Here is a 25,436-nt window from a genome sequence, read left to right as displayed (position 1 = left end):
CGAGAAAACAACAGATAAAAAATTAACAATGCATGGTCGCTCAGGACTTCCATACCTAAATGATCTTCTAGGAAACTTGTTTTGTTTACAGATTGTGGATTTATTACAAATATAGCTCTGATTCACAAACTCTTCACTTTACCCTTAACCGTTTGTAACTTTTCTGTCCAGTGTGAATTTTCTGAAGGATTTTCTCCTGAGCTCCAGATCCACTAAGTCTCTGAGCTCCATGTCAGCTTTTACCTGTGGCTCATTAAACCAGATTTAGGAGTGAGTTTCACTCAAAACTCTCCACAGAATGGGGAACTCTCATCCTATGAATAACGTGGCGGGACCTCACTGTGTACTCCAACTCCAAGCAACTTTGATCAGCATATATACAGAACTTTAAGGGGATAAGCTTTCTACTTCAGGTGCTTTTTTTATATATTGTTTTTGAATAGGCATGCCTTTCCATAAACGTACTCTAGAGCCTCAGAACTTGTGCAGGTTAAACACGGGACCACTCAAATCTGATGCAGGACAATCTCACTTCGAGTTAGACCACTGCAGTGTGTTCAGCTCGCAGTTATGGACTTCCTTGAACGATGTGAGCTGTACAAGTCTGAAGAACCTCCTGCAGCAGCTCTCAGATCTCTCCCATCATGCGTGTAGCATCTTCTTGGAGATCCAGAGCGAAGCAGCTTCGGTTCTTCACAGGAGCGCAGTACTGCAGAGAAGACTGGATACTTTACAGCACACAGTGCGAAAACTCGACCAAAAGAAGATACGAATCCGTAAGTCGTTCAATTTGGACTCGAGTTTAGGGTCCATTCTGTAGGATTTGCGGTGATGTATCACACTGTTATTATTTAACTTGCTACTCCATTCCAGCATATACACTCTTAAAAATAAATGTTTCAGTTAGAACCAGAAAGGGAATTTCCAGCCTGCTGCCATAGGACAACCCTTTTAAGTTTTCCTATGGCAAGGTTCTCAAAAAGTACCTTTTAACCATCTATTTACTGGTGCTTTAAAGAACCTAGAAATGGTTCTTCACAGCACTGTTACAAGGAACCATGTTATAAGTTCTCTAAAAAAAAACAAAAAAACCTTAGTTAGTGCTTTAAGGAACCAACATAAGGTTCTTAAGAATGATGACAGGAGAACATTTTCCAGTCCCACAAAGAAGCTTATAGTACTTAACCTTACTTTAATCTGGGAAGGGATGATATCTAGAAGAATCAATACACTGCTCTGAAAAACCTATAATGAACCATAAAGAACCATATAGCTCAACTCAAGGAACCTATACAATGAAACGTGGTTCTTGACATGAAGAAGGTTCTTTGCACCTCTGGTTCTTTGAACCTCTGGTGCTGTAAAGAACCATTAAAGAACCTATATTTTAAGAGTGTATTATGACTGTAGTTAATGAATGAATGTAACATGATGGGTGGATGGATGGATAGGACTATACTTCAAAATAGGCTGGGCCCTGATGAAAAAAAAAACAACAAAAAAAACTCTAATAGATAAATAAATAATAGAGACCCTCGCAGAATTTGTAATGGTTTTAATAGTTATAATGGGAATTTTATTGGTTTTAATGGAAGCTATAATGGTCCCTGTGGGTCTCTACTGGTAATTTGTTGCTTTCTGTTGGTGGCATGTTATGTCTAGTGAATACCATTAACACCAGTAATGGTTTAAATGGTTAGTAATGGTGGGGTGCATGGTGGCTTAGTGGTTAGCATGTTCGCCTCACACCTCCAGGTCTGGGGGTTCAATTCCCACCGTTCGATTGGGGTTCGGTTCCCACCCTGTGTGTGCGGAGTTTGCATGTTCTCCTCGTGCTGCGGGGGTTTCCTCCGGGTTCTCCGGTTTCCTCTGGTTTCCTGGACATGCATGGTAGTCTGATTGGCATGTCCAAAGTGTCCGTAGTGTGTGAATGTGTGTGTGATTGTGCCCTGTGATGGATTGGCACCTTGTCGCCTTCTGCCCGATGCTCCCTGGGATAGGCTCCAGGTTCCCCGTGACCCTGAAGGAAGGATAAGCGGTATAGAAGATGGATGGATGGTTAGTAATGGTTTGTAATAGTATTTGTACTGGAAACCATTCCAAATCTTAAACAAATATGACTATATATATACAAAGTTCATTCTACTATATATAATTACATGTAATGTTTACTCCATTGAGCTACTGTGCTTTGTTTAAAGGAACATTATTAGAATTAAACAGTCTTTCTTTTTTCTTTCTTTCTTTCTTTTACTTTCTTTCTTTCTTTCTTTCTTTTTTACAAGAGAAGATGTAAAATTATTTCTTTCTATTCCTCATGCTTCATGGAACATCATCTTGATTGTCTTCTTCCTTTATGCTACAAAGGAGAACAAAAGATTGAATCAGGATGGAGGTTATTGGGTCAGGTCACTGGGGCGATGATGGCGATGATGACGATGATGCATTTGTGTGTTTCTTGAAAAATTGCACTTCTGTTCTATAATCTAGGTAAATGAACATCCTTACTGGCATAAAAGTGTCTTCATTTATCAATACACCTTGATACACATGATCTTTTCATAGGATCCAATAAGAGCTGCAGTGCATAGGCAAAACATTTGGTTGTAGTAGGATTGTGTCATACTCAGATACAGTGTGGCTAGAGATGCAACAAAATGTATGGGAGAATGCTTTCCTTGTGACAAATTGGTTTTGTGACAAATGTATGCTTGTGTTCACAAATATTAAGAAAGACATACAGTACATTATGCACTTGTGTTCTTGTGAAGGCTTATATTAGGGAGCTTTTGAATTCTAATACTACAAAATAACAGATCATTATATTCTTGTCATGTTCAAAATCAACAATTATTTTGAACTATTAGATCATTCTTCATCTAAGAAATTTCTGAATATGTGTGATGGTGTGATAACAATATTCATTAGATTTGCAGAGACCATTAATCTGGTAACAGGTAACATATGATACATTTATGTATACATACATATATGATACATAAATATGATGCATTTATGTATCGTATCTGTCTCCAGCCTTGAATCAGCTTTGAACACATTACTAGACCCTGTTTGCATGGTGATAAAGAGCATGATTACTCTTTTTCTCTAGGCTTTGTTTAGTTGGAATAGTAGTAAATAGGTACAGTGCTTATTTAAAGACAAAATAGCTATATATATATATATATATATATATATATATATATATATATATATATATATATATATATATATATATATATATCAAAACTGCAAAATGCCCACAACTCTTTCCAGTCCTGATGTCCAATTCCACTTTTCTTCCAGTAATATTATATCTCTTACCATGTGAATGACTATTTTGTTTTCAGGACATTGCCTACAGTGCCCTCCATTAATATTGGCACTCTTGGTAAATATGAGCAAAGAAGGCTGTGAAAAATTTTCTTTATTGCTTAACCTTTTAATATTTTGCTCAAAAACATCACAAAAATTCTCTGCTCTCAGGGATATCAAACAATTGCAAACACAACACAGGTTTATTTTAAAAAATATATTTGTTAAATATAGGTGTGCAACAATTATTGGTAATTATTTGGGTAATAATTGGGTTATTCACCCCTATGAATTCATATGAGAACAAAATATTTGAAGTATATTCCCACTGATATTTCCATTTTTCTAGTACACCTGGATTTGGACGTGTGTCTATATTGTATCAACGCACTGTAAAGAGGATGATTCGAGTGTCCTAAAAATCTCCAAGGATCACAGCTGGAGAATTGCAGAAGTTAGTTCCGTCTTGTGATCAGAAAGTCTCCAAAACTACAATCCGAAGTCACCTACATCACCACAAGTTGTTTGAAGGGTTTCAAGAAAAAAGCCTCTACTCTCATCCAAAAACAAACTCAAGCGTCTTCAGTTTGCCAGACACTACTGGAAGTTCAAATGGGATCGGGTTCTATGGTCAGATCAAACCAAAATAGAGCTTTTTGGCAATAAACACCAGAGGTGGTTTTGGTGTACACAGAGAGGTAGCCATATGGAAAAGTACCTCATGCCCACGGTTAAATATGGTGGTGGCTCTTTAATGTTTTGGGTCTGTATTTCTGCCAGAGGACCTGGACATTTTGTTAGGATACATAGCATCATGGACTCAAATATCAAATACTGACAGATATTAAATGAAAACCTGACTGTTTCTGCCAGAAAGCTTCAAATGGGCCGTGGATGAATCTTCCAGCAGCACAATTATCCAAAACCTACATCAAAATCAACACAAAAAGGGTTTACTGACCACAAAATCAAGGTTCTGCCATGGCTATCCTAGTCCCCTGACTTGAAACACATAGAAAACCTGTGGGGTGAACTGAAGAGGAGAGTCCACCAGCGTGACAGCTCAAAATTTGAAGAATCTGGAGAGATGACTGGTCACAAATCCATTGCCATGTATTCTCCAACCTCATCAGGCATTATAGGAGAAGACTCAGAGCAAAGGGCAAAGGCAAAGGGAGGTAGCACAAAGTACTGACTAAAAGGGTGCCAAAAATTGGCGCACACCTACATTTAACAAATATTTTTTTGGATAACCCTATGTTTTGATTGCAATTGTTTGATATCCATGAGAGCAGAGTATTTTTGTGAATTTTTTTGAACAAAAGATAAAAAGGTTAGACAATACAGACATTATTTCACAGCCTTCTTTGCTCATATTTACCTAGGGTGCCATTATTAGTGGAGGGCAATGTATATGCAGTTTGTGTCGTAGGGCCCTCAGCCGCTTTTCGTTGTTTCTAAAGAAAACAATGGGTGTTTTCACTGCTCTTGCCTGCGGTGCTTAGTCCAGAGTAAGGTGAGCACGGGGCAGGAAACAGATGATAAGTGAACCCACGTGCACTCCTGCGCCTTAGTAAAACCAGGCCCAAGGAAAGGGAGCACCTCTGTTCTTTGCATAGGATAGGATGGTATTAACTCTGTATATAATGAAGGGTTGTTATATTTATGTCCTGGGATAGATTTGTACTGTGGTGTTTTTCTGCTACTACACACTTGATTTAACTGGGATAATTAGCTAATAGTTTCAGTTTGGTGTGTTAGAAGACTGTAGTGCAGTGTGGCCAAGACTAGAATGTTTTATATGTAAAATCTTTTATATCAGGCAGTCTGGCTTAAAGGGAAAAAATGGACAGGTACATGTATTCCTGTACTGTTACAATAGTATGTTAGATCTACGTATTTTTTCTCTTTCCTTTTTTTCTCTCTCCATCTCTTAAATTTTAATTTAACATTTATTAAACGATACATTTATAGTAGGCTCAAGGCTTTTGCAACACATGTTTTGATGCTTCTTTTTTGGAGAAACTTACCTCTAGGTTCATAATTACAGTTGATCAATTTGACATCAATTTATGAACAAGAAAATAATGAGTATAACAAAGCCATTTAGGGTATGCAGCTATTAAACCAGCAATAATCTCATGATTTATTAGAATAAACAAGGCATGTTGCTAGAAGTTGCACAAAGTGACTTTTTTTTCTGCAGTAATTGTAATCACATGATACATAGTCCATAATACAAAACTTTCTGCTGAGGCTGAAAGTCAACACAAACACACTCCATGAACTCCAGCTGTTTTTTTCTTTTCCACTCCTGCCTCTTCTCTGCAGTGCTGTTTCTAGCTCATTCCTCAGCGATCTTCTGCAGGGGGAGAACGCGTCAAAACCAGATGTGCCTCCAGCCCTTCTGAAGGCTTTCCCTGACACTACTATTATTACAGTTACTTACACACACACACACACACACACACACACACACACTTACCTGTTCTCTTTTGTATCTGTACTCCTTTTACAGATTAATTCATGTGAGATTTTTAATTATTCCATCGTTTCTTATTTATCTTCTCTCACTTATTGTCTCTTCACATCTTCTCTCCTGCTCTGTGCGTAATAATTTAGCTATTGTCTTCCTCACTTTCACCCAGAGGAACATGGTTGGAAAGTTTAGAAAGTTTTTCTGCATAAATCCAAGTCCTAGAAATGCTATTACCTGTTTATAGTTCCCCTGAGGTTCACTGTGAAGAGAATATCAACACACACACTTGCAGGCTTGCAGTCTGGCCTCCTGATGGTGAAAGTTGGTATGAAATCAACATCGCCATCAAACATTCTGAATTCCTGCAGAGAAACAATGGACCATGAGAAACAGGCCATAAGATCTGCACTCCACCATTTTCTACACTAAATACTGGCTGTTGTTTTGTTGCCCACAAATGATTCACCAAGTTTATATATATATATATATATATATATATATATATATATATATATATATATATATATATATATATATAGGTGCATCTAAAAAAAAATTTGATTCATTACACATAAAGTGAAATATTTCATATTTCAAGCCTGTTTTTGTTTTAATCTTGATGATTATGGCTTGCAGCTCATGGAAATCAAAAATCCAGTATCTTAAAATATTACACTAAATAATTTAGATACAGAAATGTCGACCTTCTGAAAAGTATGTTAATTTATGCACTCAGTACTTGGTCGGGGCTCCATTTGCATGAATTACTGCATCAGTGTGGCGTGGAATGGAGGCGATCAGCTATAGGAGCAAATGGGGAACCACTCAATATTAATGGCCATGGTTTTTGGAATGGAATATTCAACACTCAGGTGCCCACATACTTTTGGCCATATAGTGTATATCATTGTCCAGCTGGCAAAGAAAGTTTACCAGCTTGACCATCTCAGTCAGTGTTTTGGCAGCTGGGAGCTGATCAGGAAAAACTGGATACTTACAAGGTGAATTCTGAAAGAAATCCCAGTTGTACACAGTAATGACACCAGTAGTATACTAACAAAACTACTAAGTATGGGACCATGCAGTTTGGGACACAGCTCAAGTATTCACTTCTCTAAAGATATAATTATCTGTGTATGTTTCCTCAGTATTAGAGAAGCATTATGAAATAATAAAAATACCTCAATATGACTGTCACCCATGTCAGATGAAAGAGCCAAACATCTTAGCTGTTTCGCTGCAATGTCACAGCGTGCTGCTGTGTAGGCTTGTGTCTATCTGCAGAATAGATGACTCTGCCCCACTAGCTACAGCCGCCTCCAAAGGCCAGTTCTTTTGTTTTTGCTCTTCATTGAAGACATTTTGAGGGTAGTGTGAAATCAGAAGATGAATATAAGACTATATATCAGAATTTCAGCTTGAATTTCCTGATAACTGACATAATATAACTGATGTTATATTAACCCCCCCCCCCCCCCCCCCCCCAAAAGTACTTTGTTGTGTTGCAAGTGTATTTTGGATCATTGTCTTGCTGCATGATGAAGTTCGTTCTAATTAGATTGGATGTATTTCTTTGTAAATTGGCAGAGACAATGTTTCTGTAGACTTCATGAGTTACATCATCAATAAAGATTAGTGAGCCCATTCCAGAAGCAGCTATGCAAGCCCAAGCCATGACACTACCTCCACCATGCTTGACTGCTGAGCTTGTATGTCTTGGATCATGAGCGCATCCTTTCTTTCTCCACACTTTGGCCTTTCCATCACTTTGGTAGAGGTTAATCTTTGTTCCAGAACTTTTGTGGCTCATCTCTGTATTTCTTTGTAAATTCTCATCTTCCGATTCTTACTGCTGATGAGTGGTTTGCGTCTTGTGGTATGTCCCCTATATTTCTGCTGTTGAAGTTTTCTTTGAATGGTGGATTGTGAGACCTTCACCCTGCCCTGTGGAGGTTGTTGGTGATGTCACTGACTGTTGATTTTGGGTCTATCTTCACAGCTCTCACAATGTTTCTGTCGTCAACGGGTGTTGTTTTCTTGGCCAACCTGCTTGATGTACGGTTGTTAGTACACCAATGGTTTCTTTCTATTACAGGACATTCCAAATTGTTGTATTGGCTATGCCCAATGCTTGTGCAATGGCTCTGATCAATTTTCCCTCTTTTCTCAGTTGCAAACTGGCTTATTTTTCTCCCATGGGCAACTCTCTGGTCTGCATGTGGGTTTATCCTTTTTAACAACAAATGTAGTCTTCACAGGCAAAACCCAGGACTCAAACCAAGAGCTAAGATTGAGATTGTTTAAACAATCTAACAGGCCACACCTGGGCAACAAGAAACACCTGTCAGTCACATGTTCCAATATTTTTTGATCACAAAAATGGGTTGGTTCAAAGTTGTTTAAACCATCAAGGTGTACATGATGTATATGATGTAAATGAATTTCACATCTAGATGTGAACTTCTGATGGATCATTTCATATTGATCTCAGACCCAAATGCCTACCATGTATAGAAAAAAATAATAATAATAATTGGCCTTGAAATTCCAATATATATACACAGCATATATCATGAAAAGTCAAAGTCTTATAATGGTAATATTGTTTTGTCAGTGAAATCATGTGGATATATATTTTATGGAAAGTCATTGGTGATCACAAGCCTGCATATAGTCAGTCGCTCATCTGGGAGAAATTTCCATTCTGGGCTTTTTTCTGTGGTGACCTCATGTTTAGACAGTTGCAGTCTCACAGTTTCCCACAAGAACAGAGGATGTCTAATTGGCAGAAAGTGTGTGTTGATTGAGTTGGATGGTTTGCATTTAGTGTTTTATTTTCATAGGCCTGATTCACAAAGCATTTATTGCTTGTGGTTGGTCATGGTCCAGTTTTACTGCAAGTACTAGGCACGTGGTACTGTTAAGTGAAGGTAAAAGTCCCCAAAAGCAGGTCTTGTTGAAAGAGACTTTCTACTCAACCAAGAATATGCTTAAAATTGGGACAAAAACAAAAAAACAATAAGACTCAAATACAACATTTTCATGGCTTTTGTAACATTTAGCATTTTTCCATAGTTATACATCCAGCTGTTTCACTGTAAATGGTTGACAGTCTTGCCTTGTGGTTAGTGTGACTTCTCAGCTATTACCATTATTCCCTTTGAATTAGAGTTAAAAAATAGAAATCTGAATACTTTCTGGATAAACACCACCCTGAATTTTACAAGCTTTTTGTCTCACTCCAACGATTCAGCCTGACATTACCCCAGTTTCAACTGCGCTCTGATAAGCTGCAGACACAGTTCAGTTGATATTGTGGGCAAATTCATGTGGAAATTGTGATCCTACACCTACACCCAAAGACAAAATGAATTGTGATTAGAGAATGCTAAATCAAATCTAAGAAATACTGAGAAAATCACAAAAGCTCAATAATATGACATTGTCAGTTAACCAGTAATATTAAAGTAGGGTGACCATACGTCTTCTTTTTCCTGGACATGTCCTCTTTTTCGGACCTTAAAAAAGTGTCCGGCCTGGATTTCTAAATTTGAGAAAATGTCCAAGATTTGGCTTTAGTTTCATTATGATGTGCTTATGGTCTAATACTGAATCATGTGCGCGCATATTTGCATAATCCCTCTCTGTAATTCCCACCTTCTCACACACCAATTGGCCATTATAAAAGGCTTGCAGAAACTATTGGCCAAATTCCTGCCTCTCAACCATTAGCCTACTCTCAGCGAACGCGAAGTGCTGGTGTGTACGGTATCAAACAGTTGCTTGACAGTAGCATCAAATGACAGCTGTCCTGAGTCGAAACAATGCCCATGGCCATATAAGGTCATTTTTTATTTCATGTTATATCACATTGCTTCGTATTGCATGGCCATTCAAACATGTACTATGCACATTTCTTGTGCTAAGAGGGAATTGGCTTAACTGTGAATCAAGTGTCCACAGAGCCCAGGCCTAAATGTTTTCATTGGGGTTTATACTCTTCAGCTCTGTCAACAGTATGTGATGATTTGCAGTAAGACTCCTTCTCAACCCAATACTGTATGATGGAGACCTGTTGTATTTGGCTCTAGTCCAACTAACTGTGGAATAATGTTCTGGTTGTAGTCTGCTATCAACGCTAACTGTTCATCCAGGGAAGTTAATTCATGTCAAGGCCTTTTTAAAGTATTCTTAGGCATGAATTTTTTGTCTGGTACTGTGATTAATAGGGCTTTGTTATACAGTTTTGGGATACAGACTTTTCCTGCTTTTTCCATGTTTGTTTAGTCTGCACTATGGATGAATAAAATATTATTGGTATGAAAACTATATGAGACAATATAAAGTCTGTACAATGGATTTAAATGGATAAATGTTTGTTCTTTAAGAAATAGGCCATTCTGTTTTTAAAATCTTATAGCATGTTTCAAAATGTCTCATTATCTAGCCACTAAAGCAGAACATTAACTGTATAACTATTTCTTTTTTTTTCTTGTCACAGTATACTATCATACCATCCACCCCTAGTATAAACATATTACATACAACTAAACCTGCACTAAGCAATTCAACATTTAAACATTTCTGTTTTAGCTTACTGTCTTCTGCTTTTGTCTATTTTTTCTTTTTCTGTGTAGTGAAAATTCCTTGGAAAGTGCCTTTATAAGATTATTACTTGACTAGATCTACTAGTCCTAATATTCTATTGTTCTAGGCAAGTTTATCAGTGATCATCTCCTTTGTCTTAACATTATAAACCCTTTGTCTAGATTCCCCTTTAGCTTGCCCTTCATTGCACACTAATTAAAAGATCTCCAGGGATGTGGATGGAAGAAGTGGGTCAGTATGGAATAGATATTTGGGTTGAGAGTGAAATATGGTTTTGTGGAGCTGGAAAAAAGCTAAATACATTCCAGACTCTGAGTGTGCATCAGTGCATTCGCACCTGGAGCTCTGGAATGCAATGAATACAGTTCCTCTGTACAGTCTGGCCTTACTTGAGTTATTGTTTTTAGTTAACACAGCCATCTACCCAGACATGCACATGTGCATACATGCGTAAAATACAGCCTTTTGTAGCATTAAGTTTACCACCCATGAAAAATTCTATTTATTTATACTTAATATGAAGGAAATGTTGCTATATTGTATTAACCGCTTGTCCAGTCACCTCACTAGGCATTTCCTTAGTGGGAGAGAAACACACAAGGTGTATGAGAACTGGGGCAGAGTGGACACTGGGTATTGTTGGAATATCCCACTTATTAACATTAATATATTTATAACCCCTCCGTTGGGCTCTTTATGACTGTAAAATAAGAATGACAAGATAAAAAAAATACAAACAGTGAAATCAGAAGAACTAAAAACACAACAACAAATTTAGAAACACATCAATATGAACTGTAAATGGAAAGGGTGAGTGCTGATTGAACAAGACATGCTTGCTGCTGACTGGACATGGTGTATGATTATCAAAAGGAAAAAGAATTGTATTTTTTCAGTCTGTTATCTTCTTAGCCTAGCAGAAACAACTGAATTCAACCATCGCCTCTGCCTTGCTCATTAGGGATACATTTTAAATGTATGTCATATCCAGATTTTTATAAAGCTGCTTTGTGTGTTCATTGTTAAAAGCACTATTTAAATTAAATTGAATTGAATTAAATTAACAAAGTTATATATGCAGTAATTCTTTCTTCTGAATAAAACTTTTTTTTAGGCGTGTTTTCAGGGTTCACAACTTCATATTACTGTCATGCAAAATGAACAGCTTCTCTAAAACAACATCTTATTAACGCCCTTGATAAAAATAAGCACAAATAACACCATTAATGGATTCATTTCGGCTCATTATTCCTCTTACTGTAAGCATCCTCCAGCTCTCTATTTTCTGCCATGTCTCAAACTGATGCACACTGTAGCCAATCAGCAATGAGACATGATGCTCAATGAGGACCTTACCTTTTCAGTTTTTAGTTACTGTTGTGTTTTTGAGTTTGATGTTCCTTTTTCATATTTGCTGTCATGGCATATTTGAAGTCATTATAAGTTGCATTTTCAGTTGAATTTGGGGAAACCACTTGAAGCATTCATTGTGTTTAACTATTTTAGTTGCTTTTGTTTGATTTGTTCATTGCAAACAGCTGAAAGTCTGTAACTTTGGACCATAAACTTGATTTGCAATGGGGGTTGAATAATTTTGATTGCAACTGTAAAACGTTTGGAGTTGTGAATGATGATTTTATGAAGAGTTGATGAAGGGTTGAAATATGGTGGGGCTAATCCACCTGCCCCTATGGATCCATCACTAATGTCATTGATATCTGTCAGATTTGTTAAATCTACCTTAAACATGTCAAAACCTTTCATTACTCAAGCCCTTGATTAAAGGTTACAGTTAGAAATGATTGTGTATTCCAAGTTCTCTGGTGCAGAGTAGATACTGGAGTCACGAGTCCATTGTGAAGATTTTATCTAAACTTGATAGAAATCAAATCAGAACAGTATGCTGCAAAGTCCTTCCTTTAAGAGCTGTTATTTTCAGAAGCCTTTCTACAAGATGGGTAAATCTTTCATTTCTGTTGAAATGTATTATTTTCTGGAATGAAGTGGGAGAGAGCAAAAAAAGCGGGGGAAAAAAAGCCATTTAAAGTCTTAGTCATATCAAAGTTCACCACTTCAGATCTTTAGTCAGGGCTTAACCAAACAGGAAAATATATGGCATAGCATTAGGCATGCTAAATTTACACAAGCAGAAACAGGACGTCGTTATTTGAGACCAATTCTTGGCCTTCCTTTGCTAAAGCAAAACCACTAAAAATTCAGTCTGATGACAACATGATTAAAGCCTCAGTAGGAGAAATGCTTAGAGTTGACAGCACAGGTGAAGAGGGCAGTATGGGGGTGAAAGGTCAACTGTGGTCATTGTTCATGCTTCAGCAGCTTCAGAACTCAGATTTCCAACCTTATTAGCAATTTAAGTCCACATGACCACACCACATGAGGAGGCAAAGTGACTCTAGTGATGTCAGCAGCATATCTCACTTGGTTTCCTGTTTAATTCTAATAAAATATAAAATAAAAATAAAAATCTAAAAGCAGAGTGATCAAGGAGAGTTTGAAAAGTCATGAGATTATACAGATCCACTTACATTAATAGTTTGGAATGTAAGTAAGTGAGAGGTAAGAGGGATTTTACTCTTATTATTTGGGTGGGTCTGATTTAGCACACAGCCAAAACACAGTTTGTGCTTTTTCTGAATATTGTATTTCCAACAGTGCATTGATTTTTTTTCAAGCTTAATTGTCTGTGCAGTTTCCTAACACCAGAAGGACTGCCAAAGTCATCCAAAATGATAAATAGCAAGATTTGACATATTTAGATTAAAATAAGCTCAGACCTTTCCACACATTTGAAAATAATAAAATCTCAAATTGAAATGTATTGTTTATTACTGTATGGTGGTTCCCCTTGGCAGTTAATCTTTGTTCTGGTTAGAAACAAGTTAGAAATTATATTTAATTGGAAAAGCCTCTTTCTCCTAGGACTCCTATGAGAGACAAGAAAACCCAAACATCTAAAATCTAAAAACATCTAAAATCATTGCCGCTTAATTTCCACTGTAAGGCGTGAGCTTCACTGTAGGAAATTCAGGGGTTTGGTTTCTTATCCATAAAGAACACAAGCAGCATAGACCAGCTCAGGGAGAAAATAGTCCACTAGTGCATAAATAAACATTAAATTAACTAAGTGCGTCTGATAAGGTTATGTGCTTTAAAAAAAAAAAGTATTATTATTCGTTGTTTATTTATTTATTTTTTTGTTTTGATTAGCTCAGGTCCTTCCCCAACATTTCTGTTGGATTAAGGTCAGGACTTTGACTTGGCCATTCCAAAACATTGACTATATTCTTCTTTAACTATTCCTTGGTAGAACGACTTGTGTGCTTAGGGTCGTTGTCTTGCTGCATGACCCACTTTCTCCTGAGATTCACAAACATGGCACAAACAAAGATTTCTGAGGACCTCAGAAAAAGAGTGGTTGATGCTCATCATGGTTGGTAAATGTTCTTTTTGGAAAGTAGTGGATTTCTCCTTGCAACCGTGCCATGCACACCATTGTTGTTCAGTGTTCTTCTGATGGTGGACTCATGAATATTAAAATTAGCCAATGTGAGAGAGGATATTTGTTGCTTAGAAGTTGCCCTGAATTCCTTTGTGACATCATACACTATTTCACATCTTGGTCTTTGAGTGATCTTTGTTGGTCGACTACTCCTGGGGAGGGTAACAATGCTCTTGAATTTCCTCCATTTGTACGCAATCTGTCTGACTGTGGATTGGTGGAGTCCAAACTCTTTAGAGATGGTTTAGCAACCTTTTCCACCCTGATGAGCATCAACAACTCTTTTTCTGAGGTCCTCAGAAATCTTCTTTGTTTACGCCATGATAGACTTCCGCAAATATGTGTTGTGAAAATCAGACTTTGATATATACCTGTTCTTTAAATAAAATGCTCATTCACACCTGAGTGTCATCCCATTGATTGAAAACACCTGACTCTAATTTCACCTTCAAATTAACTGCTAATCGTAGAGGTTCACATACTTTTACCACTCACATATGATATGAAATATTGGATGATTTCCCTCAATAAATAAATGACCAAGTATAATATTTTTGCCTCATTGGTTTAATTGGGTTTTTTTTTTTTTTGTCTACTTTTAGAACTTGTGATAAAATCTGATTATGTTTTAGGCCATATTTATGCAGAAATATAGAACATTCTAAACTTTCAAGCACCACTGTAGGAGAATTTCTATATTCTTTCTAACTCAAAGGATGTTTGGTTCTGCACCGCCATCTTGTGGATAAAATGACAACCTTGCCAAGTCAGTCTAAAATGCTGACAAGAATTTTTTTTTGCTTACTTAAGATGGAGTAAGCATAAACCTGTACTAAGATGCATTTAGATAGTCCAAATATAGTCCAACTATGAAAAAAAATAAATAAATTTGTAGCAAGCACATGGACAAGTGTGATTATCAGTGTCTGAGAATTCCCAAAGGGTTATTCAGCTTGTATTTTTAGGGGAAACTTTAAAGGAAAGGTTCCAAATAGAACTGCAGTCTTAAACTATACACATAACCTTTAATGAAAAGAATATACCTAATGCAATGTTTAGTTGGTGCAGTGAGACATCAGCCAGATGCAGTTAGATGTAATAGAATAATGGCATAACTCTGAGAATGCATATTTTACGGTAGTGGGAGACATCAAGTAGATTATATACTATCTAATACACTACATTTCAATTCATATTGAAAGTGTACACTGTGTGGAAAAGTCTAAAAGAGTTCTGAAATGTTATATGAAGTTATACATGTACAGTCTGACTCTTATGTCATCCAATTTACTGAATAATTACAAATGTTTCAAAGTGGAGTCAATTTATTTAATGAAAAAGTTAATCAAGTAAAAGGTACAGTTCGATTACAGAGATCACATTTCACTTTGACAGTGTGAAATAAAAGTGTTAAAAAGTCACTTTGTAAATTGAACTTAAAAGGTGATTTTAGAACCTGCTACATTTGTACACTTTTATTTACATTTACACCTGGGTACATGCAAAATGATTTTCTGTAATTTTGATTTGCTAGTAATTCAAACAAAAAGTCATACTGGGAATTTTAAAATAAAGTTTACTGACCCAGATGCCCTAGGGCCTAGGCCAATAGGACATCTACTATACTTTTTTTTTTCAAGTGTGGCGTGAGAATTCTTTACCCCATAGTGACTAAGTGGCTAAGATGACACAACTGGAATCCTGATCCCAGATCAGCAATCCTGTCGGAATTAAATAATTGTTTCAGGTTCTAACTATACAGCTAATCTATAAAGTTATAACAGTTGAACTATAATGTTATAACTACAACTTTAAAGTTGAAATTTTTAATCACTCTTGTCCTGACTAAGAGACTTAATGAGAGGTGTTGAAAAATATTACTTTGACTCATGTGTTCTCAATCTATGTGTTCTACCAAATACTAATATCTTAAATATTACTATTTGTGGGTGGCTGGTATAAATACGCTAGCACGGCTAAGCCCCTTAACTTTCAACTGGAAAAGCTACCCCACACTAAGTTACTTTATCCATTTGTTTAATTTTTGACCAATGATTTGCTGTTCAAACCATTAAAAGCTTAATATTTTGCCATTTTGCATTGGCAATTTTTTTCGCCCAGGAGTGTAGGGTCACGCAACGTATCAGTGACAGTTGTGTCAGCTGATTACACGCATTGAAACATCTCTTAGATTTGATCTTCATCTGGGCTAATAGTTTCCAGTTCACTTCAACTGACACATCTGTAACCCAGCATCAGCAGTGAAAGAGAAGGAACATGGGGAAAACACTCGTGGGTGTAATGAATGTGAACAAGGTGGATTATTTACTCTGTCTTTCTTTTTTCCCCGAAAATGCCTTTGGAGGAAAGTTTTAAATTGGGTACACTAAGCATACATCGTCAAAGTACACGATCAAAGTACAAATCCCATAAAAGGACAAACGACAGAACTGTAAGTTTTTTGGTTTAAACAAAAGGATTACAACTGTCCTGTTTACTAGATCTGATATTCAGGCACATTAACCCAGTAGGGCATGACAGACTTGAAGCACTTGAAAAAAATCCAAAATCATGAACGCAGCTGTCTATATGTCTTTAAATGTGTATAATAGTTTGCCCCACATTATTCTTATTATGATATCATTCATTATTCAATACTACTCATTTCATTGCTGAGCTATTTATAGATATTAGATTTAATCCCTCCAGGCTAATACCATGACCAACTAACACTTTTACTATGACTATTAGATATTATAAGCTAAATTTCTATGTGGAAAACTGCGCTTTAGTCCTTCTGTTGTTTTTAATAAATGAAATATAATCAGTTTAAAAATAGGCAAATGAAATGTAGTATAATCTAGCAAAAACCTAAACAATAAGCGCAATAAGCATGTGTGCCTTTGTTCCAGTCATCCTTAATTCACTTTAAAGCACTTAATCTATTTATAGCATGTACAGGGGCTGTGGTGAAGTATAACCTTTTGAAGATTAGAGAGAGGGAGAGTGAGAGAGAAACTAATGCAGAGAAAGTCGTCTGTTATTTGTGTTGCACACTGTGCTGCCTCAACCCTTTTCCACTTTTTTTTTTGACTATGTGCTTCCTGTTTAGATGAAACTGTATGATCAGTTATGAACACTGATTGGCTGGTGTGTGAGCGGAAGGGCCTAGTCTTTCAAAGTTTCTGTGTCTCCATTGTCACATGGACACCTGTTGGGGGAGAGAAGGGACATTTAGAAACTGTTGGCGTCAGGAAGTTGGTGTTTGAAGACCAAACACACACATACACACACACACAAGGTAGTGAAAAAAAAAACAGCATTGTCTTTCTGTGGAATGCAAATTTATACACACTCCAGCCAGATGGACAACTGAGGAACATGACGAAGTCTGCCTGCCACTCTGCTTTCACTCCACAAATCTCTAGTGAATTTAGCAAGGACAAAACCCAGCAGAAGATCTCTACCACCATGGAGTTGCTACCGTTGCCTATGGATATGAGTATGGCATTTTAAACATCATGCATGTGAACATAAGGACATGATCTGGGATAAGATCTCCAAAGTCGATAATCTACTCATTCTTTGAGGTGTCTTGACTTTTGGAAAGATACATAAGCCTTATGGAGTCTTAGCAGAACACTTGACAGACTGAACTTTGTTTGGGCAATAAGAAGAAACTTGAGTTCACAGAATTTCTGCAGGGCTGATGTGAGAAGTCCTTTCATCCCCCAAGCCCTTTGTTTCCTCAACATGTCCTCACTCTCCCGGTGGTTTGAACAAATCTTGTTGAATACCAGTGACCAGCTGGACCCTCAAGAGGATTTCAATGAGTGGGTATACACACCCCTGCATGACAGAGGTAAGATGGACATCTTCATAACCATGTTTGCAATGTCTGACTTTTGTGACAGTTATAGTAACGGGGGTGGGGGTGGGGGGGCTTTCACAAGCAAGAAAAGATTTAACTATCACTCCCTTAAATGTCAGATAGAGCATACTGTTCTGTATCAGTTGATGGGTTTTGGATACTTCCTATTCACTTTGCACAGCACAAACGAATCAGACATGAAAAAGGAGCATATATAATGTGCAGGAGATGATACAAGATACATTCAGTACATGGCACATTGGTGCAAATGTATAATGTCACATCTGTGTATGCTAGCACCTCTAGCAATTTAATTTATAGCAAGAACATCTAGTGTGTCGGGTTTCACAGATGTTTACAGATGTTTCCTTCTAGTAGCAAAATAGTCAAATAGTGAGGGTTAATATATCACTTGTAAAAACAAAATTAGATCAATTCAAAGAATCCGAATGTCCCTAATAACTTGTACCCAACTTTCATTTTTACAACTGCATCCAACCTATTTTGTAAGCAACCTCTAAAACGTTTTTGGATCCTCTCTGTTAGACTATCGGCCACCCCCATAGCATACCCGCCAACACATTTTTCATGACACATCTGTTACAACTTATTATAACTGCTATAACAGATGTCATACACTGTCTTCCTCAAATCAGGTCTGGAGACTAAAATGATCATGAAAAAACAGATAAAATAGATAACTGGTAAAATATGGCTATAGTTTTCATTTTTTGCATTCAAAAGCCATGGGGGATGCAAACTTTTTACACTCAACTGTACAACAACAACAACAACAACAACAACAACAACAACAACAACAGCCTCCTACTGCACATAGAAATGCAACAACTGGATTTTAGGCCTCTGTATAGTAAGATGTGACCCCTTATTCTGTCCTTTGAACTGAATTGGTCTAAATTAACTACAGGGTATCTCAAAAGTCTCCATACATAGGGGAAATTAACACTTTTTTTTTAGCAAAATTGTATTTCAAAATGTTTATATTAGATTTTCAGATAACCTTTAAGAATGCCTTTGACAAAAGAAGAACGTATTGAAATCATTCTCATGGCTGGATCGGGAAGCTGTCGCAAGGTTGCAATGAACTTTGACAGGAAACATCACAGGCGAGCACGTCACACGTGACACTGTTGCCAAACTTATTAACACATTCAAAAAGACTGGAAGTGTTGAGGACCGACCGAGAAGTGGACGTCCACGAACATCCACTGACGAAGGCACAACCGACGTGGTCCTGGCAAATATAGTCTCCTATGTATGGAGACTTTTAGGACACCTTGTATTTGATCAAATCTATTGATTATAAGGGCTATATTATCAATCACTGTCAACTAAAATTACTTTAGACTGCTGTCTGTCATAATATTATGGGATTGGTGTTAAAAGACATATTGTTACGTACAGTATATTATAATGAATTCATACTTGTAAGCAGTTTTTTTTTTTTGCAGGATTTTCATCACTTTGAAATTATTTAAAGGACAAAGTTGTGAAATTTCACTACTTCATAAGTGAAAATCTTTATTTGAGGTCAAGCTTTATCTGAATTGGCAGCATTAAAATATCACCCTCTGCATATTGCATTTCCTTCTATTTGTAGGTCTAGTTTAATGGCGAGTGGTGACAGCCTGGGTTCTCTTCGGGTTAGCTTTTCGGTAACAATTGAGTCTAGGAGATTTGCCTATTTTTGTCAGATGACTTCTCACTGCCAAGCAGAGAACAATCAGTCGAGCTGCAGCTGGGGATAAAGTTAAGCAAAAGGGAATGCTGACCACATTTCTGTAGGACTCTGTCTTTCTTTCTTTCTTTCTTTCTCCACCTCTGTCTTTCTCTCTTCTTTTGCAATTCTATAGGGTTCAGTGCTGTGTAAGTACAGTAGTATGTATGACAAGCTTGGATAACACTACCATAGCGCTTAGTGGAGTTGGCTGACTGCCAGAGGAGTGAGCAACAGCGTGTGTGCGTGTGTATGTGTGCAAAAGACCAGGGAGGGGGTTATAGCCTGTATCTCTTAGCCTAACTTGTGTGAGTGTGTGCTGGGACAAGAGAGGGAGTTACTTCAATTGGGACACCAGGCTGTATGAGTGCAGCGCTCTCCGAAAAACACTGACACACTGTTCAAGCACTCAAACGCCCACACTGAGCTGGAGAGGAGACCATGTTCTGTCTGAGAGGTAAGACTCGTTCTTTTAGAAGGAAGAGAGAGAGAGAAAGAGAGTCTGAGATGGACTGCTGAACTTGCAGCTGAACGTTGAGGGAGGAGGACAAAAGAGAGCAGCGCTCAGCTGTAGTTGGGCTGCAGTGTTCGGTTTCAAAGCGCTCCCTGCTCCGTTCTCCTCTGCTTCCTTTGTTTTCTCGGGAGGAAACTAAGCTAACGGGCTACTAAGGAAGAGATGGGGGAATAAGTGACAGGAGTTTAGGCGAAGTTTTTTTTCAGGACCAAAGAGTCTCCAGCTGTTTAAAGGGGAAAGAGATTGTTGTCCTTTGTGTGAGCATTTCCCAGAGTTTCTTCAATCACTGTGCATGCTGTTGCTGTTGTTCTTGCAGCTTGCAAGAAAGACAAAGAATGGCAAAGGTTTTATTTTAATAGATTTATGGCATGCGACATTGCTTTTGGTCTTGTTTCAATGAAACTTATGGAGGGACTCAGCTTTAGTTTTCTGCAGTTTTAGGTGAGCTCAGGTGGCATTTTGACTTTAGTCTCTCTCTCTCTCTCTCTCTCTCTCTCTCTCTCTCTCTCTTTCTTCTCTATCTTTCTTCCTCTCTCTGCCCTGATATTGTGTGACCTTTTCACCATGCACAGTGTAGTCCCTAATGATGTCAGGTAGAAGTAATCTACTCAGCACCATAACCTGTATTCCTGGCGCTCGGTCACATCTCTCATTGACTAGTGCAAAGTTTCGAAGTGGTCTTTGACCATAAAATTCAATTCCACAGATTCACTCAATATACATATTTATTTTTATGAGCTTTATTTAAATGTGTACAATAAATATTTTATCTATTTATTAGAGCCATAGAGCCTTCTATTCCACCGACAAATCCCATTAGGTCCAAGTTAACATTTGTTTGATAATAATTTTGATAATGGTGGGTTGTGATTTCCACCGCTGTAAATAGCTCATATGTTAACCATATGTTTACATTTTATATGTAATGTAATGTCACAACAGTATTTGTCTTACTATAAACTTTTAAGCCCTTAAACCTGAAAAGCCCCACTGTATAAGACGACTGTAAGAGTGTCATATGAATATAATGTACACACAAGTATTATTTTACTTGCTCTAATTCCCTAAACTGAACAGGGCATTGCCAGTCCCTAAACTGTAACCCTTATATGTATCAAAGAAAACAGATTAAAACACAGATATACTACATGCACCCAGAGTTTCAGCTGTCATGTTATACATAGAGCTTTAGGGTCCCAGAGTATTAAATGTGCCTTATGTCAGTATATTTGCCACAATTCAGTTATTCAGATTTCTGTATGGTGCTTAAATAGAATGATTTGTATATTATGATCATGTTAGTGAATATTATCTTTTAGCAGAAGTGAAGAGTGTTTGGATGTCATGAGGAGGCAGCTGTACAGGTTAGAACAGGTTTTAAAGAGACGCTTCAAAACAAGCCAATTCCCTCCCAACCATCACCAGCACACTTCCTTTACTAAAAATAGTGTGGTTTTGAGATGCTCATGTCATCCTACCTGTACGTAGACAAGCCAGGGGAGAAAAACAACAGCAATGAAGGCATCAGTGCAGATGGCTATTTCCATAAAGCTTGTTTTGAGAATGAGTGTGGTTGTCAGTGGGGCAGTCACTATGTGTGCAAATGTGTGCAGAAGCCCCCTGGCTCTAACTTGAGTTGCACCTTTGGAAGCTGTTGTATGGTAAGTGGGGGAGAGTCAAGGTCGAACGGATCCTTAATGAGCAGGAAACTGCATCTGCTTTTCACCTATCTTCTTTTCTGATGCAGACAGAGCCAAAGTGTGGCTTCAGCCAGGAATGGAGATTCATGTGGGAGGCAGAGGGTGCAATGTGTTTAAAGATTTCTTAATAAATTAACACACACACACACACACACACACACACACACACACACACACACATAAACACACACACACACACACAGTTGTGAATCATTCCAGTAGGCTATTCATTAATCACTTTGTATCACTTCTATCTTCCCAACTTGACAAATTCTAGACATTTCAGCTTTTCTGGGAGTTGCAGTAATTGGGAAATAGTTCCTAATAGAATAGTTGAACGTTTAAAAATTATTGGCACCTTTCATTCAAATGAGCAAAAATGAATATTACATGCAATGAGTGATGCCTTGGGCTGTAATTTGCAAAACACTGCTTTTTAATTGATCACACTAATTAATATTAATCAATATTTGGTGAAGCTTCGTCTGCACAGAACAATAGCCGCTACCCTTTTCCTGTAATGTGTAACAAAATTGGAGACACTTCTAAGTGGATCTTAGACTTTTTACCATGCAGAACATTTTAAGCTTCTATATGCGTATATATGTTTCCCATGTGGGCTGCCCTCTTCCATTCAGATCACAGATTTTCAATAGGATTCAAGTCTGGAGAATGAGCTGGCCATTGCAAAACATTGATTTTGTCCTCACAATCATTTTTATGTTCATTTGAGGTGTATGGTCATGGTTTGTATCTTGTTCAAAAGTCCAGTTATGGCCACAATTTATGGTTAAAATATCCTAGTACCTGGATATGAAATTGTGGTCTTTGGGTGCACAGGAAAGTGTGCTCATATGTCCTTTTTTTTTTTCTCTGTCTTTATTTTTCTTAACTGCTTATGTAGTATTTATGCATATAACATGACTTGTAAAAGTATATCCATCCAACATCCATCGAATACAGTATGTGTTGAAAGGTATATTATTTTCCCCATGGTGGTGACAAAAGAGTATGGTCATAGCCAACAATAGTTTTGTTTTTGTTTTTTTTAAGAATATGGGGGACAATCAATTCAATATACTTTGAGGGTCTCAACAATGTTTTCGAAACAAAATAACATTTTATATACTATAATTTTTTTCCTTTTGGGATCAATAAAGTATATCCATCCATCCATTTTTTTCATTCAGTCATCCATTTTGTGATATAAATGTAGATTAAATAGTTTCTCCAAATGCTTGAGTCATATATTTAAATTATTGTGTGTAATATGGTATAATACAGTCATTTATAAATATATTTTGGCCCATTGCCTTGACATGTGACCACATCTCTTGAATTGAAGGTCATTTGAAATGTGTTACATGTCTGCAGATATGTTGGTTCAGAGTCAGATCCTCATGAACATGTAACCATACACAAACACACACAGACACACCCTTCACAGCTGCCTGGTGTGTGCAGACCCTCCCTAGCATTAATGGAATTTCGTGTGTGACCCCAATGGTAATACTGAAGTTGCTACATTGAGCTTGAGTTTCACACATTCCCAGAGATCAGATGAAAAACAAAGGAGGGTCATTCTTTTTTTTTTAGGAAAAAGTAGGAAGAAGAAGGCAGTGGTCCAAGATGAAAACCTTAGTGGGAGTAATTAAGCCTGTCATGTTAGGAATGTGGGCTATTTATTGACTAATTCACAATTGGGATTGTCTAGCTAGAGCTTGATTACCCTGACTGATTATGAGACTTTTATTCTTGTTTTTTTTTTTTTCTATACTATGATGGTAAAAATCTAAATCTATTCTCAGTCTTCAGTAAGTATTATAGGATGATGTGAATCTTATTGATTAACCTTATTATCCTTTAATGTGTGCCTTTTTCCACATCCAAGGCTGCCATCCACATTTGGGTCAGCAAAGCTATTTCTATACTGTTCCCAAAGATTTCTCAAGTATACCACAACCTTATCTTTTGAGCTAGCGCTTGAATGCTACCATTGCTTCACTGTAAAGTTCGCAATCTTCCCCTTTGGCATACCACAGATATGCATCAGGGTCTGCTGAGCCACAGATCATTGTTCTTTCTGACTTTTCCACTCATCTAAAAAAAAAAAAAAAACAACAACCTACTACTGAGGGGATTGGGATCCACCAGCGTTTTAGCTCTGGAATCGAAAGAATGCAACTTTTGGCTTGAAGCTTAAATTCCATCACTATAATAAGCCTTATTAAACAGCATGTCATTTCACCAGTATGGCACCAACATTGGCTTGAGTGGCTATATATAAACAAACATTTTGGCATGTTAAATTAGTGCATTCTAATATTAATTTTGTCAATGAACCTTGGCTTAGTTGTGAATTACATATTAGAACAGGGGTGCAAGTCATATGTATACAGCTGTGTGGGATGATAAGCCAAATATGGAGGAAAATTTATTGCAATTTCTGATTTATCTACCAGTTTTCATCATCTTGCTTTTACTGATGCACTGATGCAGTTACTAAATTATCCACTAGAGGTCTTTCTTGGAATTATTTGGCACAGTTTCCCAATCTCAGTAGCACATAGAGATTAATGTACACAGACATGCTAGCATTGCACAATGTACTGAATACCAAGTGTTCCAGGAGAAATGGACAACATTCTTCTGGGAAATAAACCAGTAACCCATTTGTTTAATTTCCTCCCAGGAAGTGGTTGTGCCCAAAGAATTTAATATTCAAAGGCACTACAAAAGCAACCATGGTAAAAAGTACAGCCAGTATACAGATCTGCTATGGACAAACAAGGTAAACAAGCTAATTGCAACTCTCAAAAAGGAATCTGTTTTCAGTCATAGTGGTCAGATGAACAATTTAGCTGTGAAGGCTAGCAAATGCCGAAAGGGCACTAGCAAAAATTATTTGCTCTCTGTTTAAAGTTACAGGACAGCAAAGCACTAATAACTGTCTATTGTAGTCTTGTGAATAGGCCAGTTACTGACACCAGTTTGAATAAACCTTATAAATCTAATAAGGCACATAAGACACTTTAATGTGAGATTTTAACCAATGTGTTCTCCAACACCAAATTAATTGCCAACCATGCTTTAAAAGTTTTTGGCAGAATGTAAGACAAAACGCTAATCATGAATGAGTGGAAGCTGTATTGAATCCCATAGGCACTATGACCCAGCGTGACCAACATGACCCATGTGTTTGGTCCTGCAGGTGGTTCTGTTGGAATGAAGTCTCTGGGTCAGTGGCAGCCATTGTTGCTCACTCCCAGTCCTTCCATCCTGATGATATGGATGACTCATGACTACAGTATGTTCAAACTGCAGCCAACTGAGTCTAGCTAGCATGGCCCCTGGAGGCATTGTGTTCTTGATGCACCTTGTAGGAGCGTCTAATCTCTATTCAGAGTCACTGGGTTGTGTTATTTAATTGGGTGTTCAGCTTGGTTTGTTATCTACAGCTGACCAAAAATCTACCGCCTTTTAGAAATCTTAGGTGCTAATTCTAAAGTGAGTGAGGTTTTACTTTCTACAGTGTGCTCTATTCCAGCAGCACCACCTGGTATTTTTATTCAAAACTTTAGGGATTTTACAGAAAGTGTATCTAACCTGTTGATCTGCCTCATGCATTCTTTTGCTGTCAAGGCAATAAAATCAAAGAAAACATTAAGGTTTAACCAGTGTTGACATTAGA

The 25,436-nt window shown here is 37.3% G+C and overlaps 1 protein-coding gene across 3 annotated transcripts in view; it reads left to right on the top strand.

Moving 5' to 3' along the window:
• Nucleotides 1-276: 276 nt before the first annotated feature.
• Nucleotides 277-25,436, top strand: part of nhsl1a (NHS-like 1a) — a 63,680-nt gene continuing 38,520 nt past the window's right edge. The window contains exon 1 of one of the 3 annotated variants that reach the window (XM_053632054.1): nt 277-776. In XM_053632054.1, coding sequence (XP_053488029.1) covers nt 446-776 — 331 coding nt within the window. In that variant the 5' untranslated portion in view covers nt 277-445. Of the gene's footprint in view, nt 777-16,606; nt 17,785-18,417; nt 19,989-25,436 lie in introns of those variants that run through there. The other 2 variants (XM_053632055.1, XM_053632057.1) reach the window with 2 other exon arrangements.

The sequence above is a fragment of the Ictalurus furcatus genome, chromosome 9, assembly GCF_023375685.1.
Source record: "Ictalurus furcatus strain D&B chromosome 9, Billie_1.0, whole genome shotgun sequence".
Taxonomy (NCBI): domain Eukaryota; kingdom Metazoa; phylum Chordata; class Actinopteri; order Siluriformes; family Ictaluridae; genus Ictalurus; species Ictalurus furcatus.
Note: the sequence above shows the minus strand (reverse complement) of the source record. Positions and strands in the feature narration are given on the sequence as shown.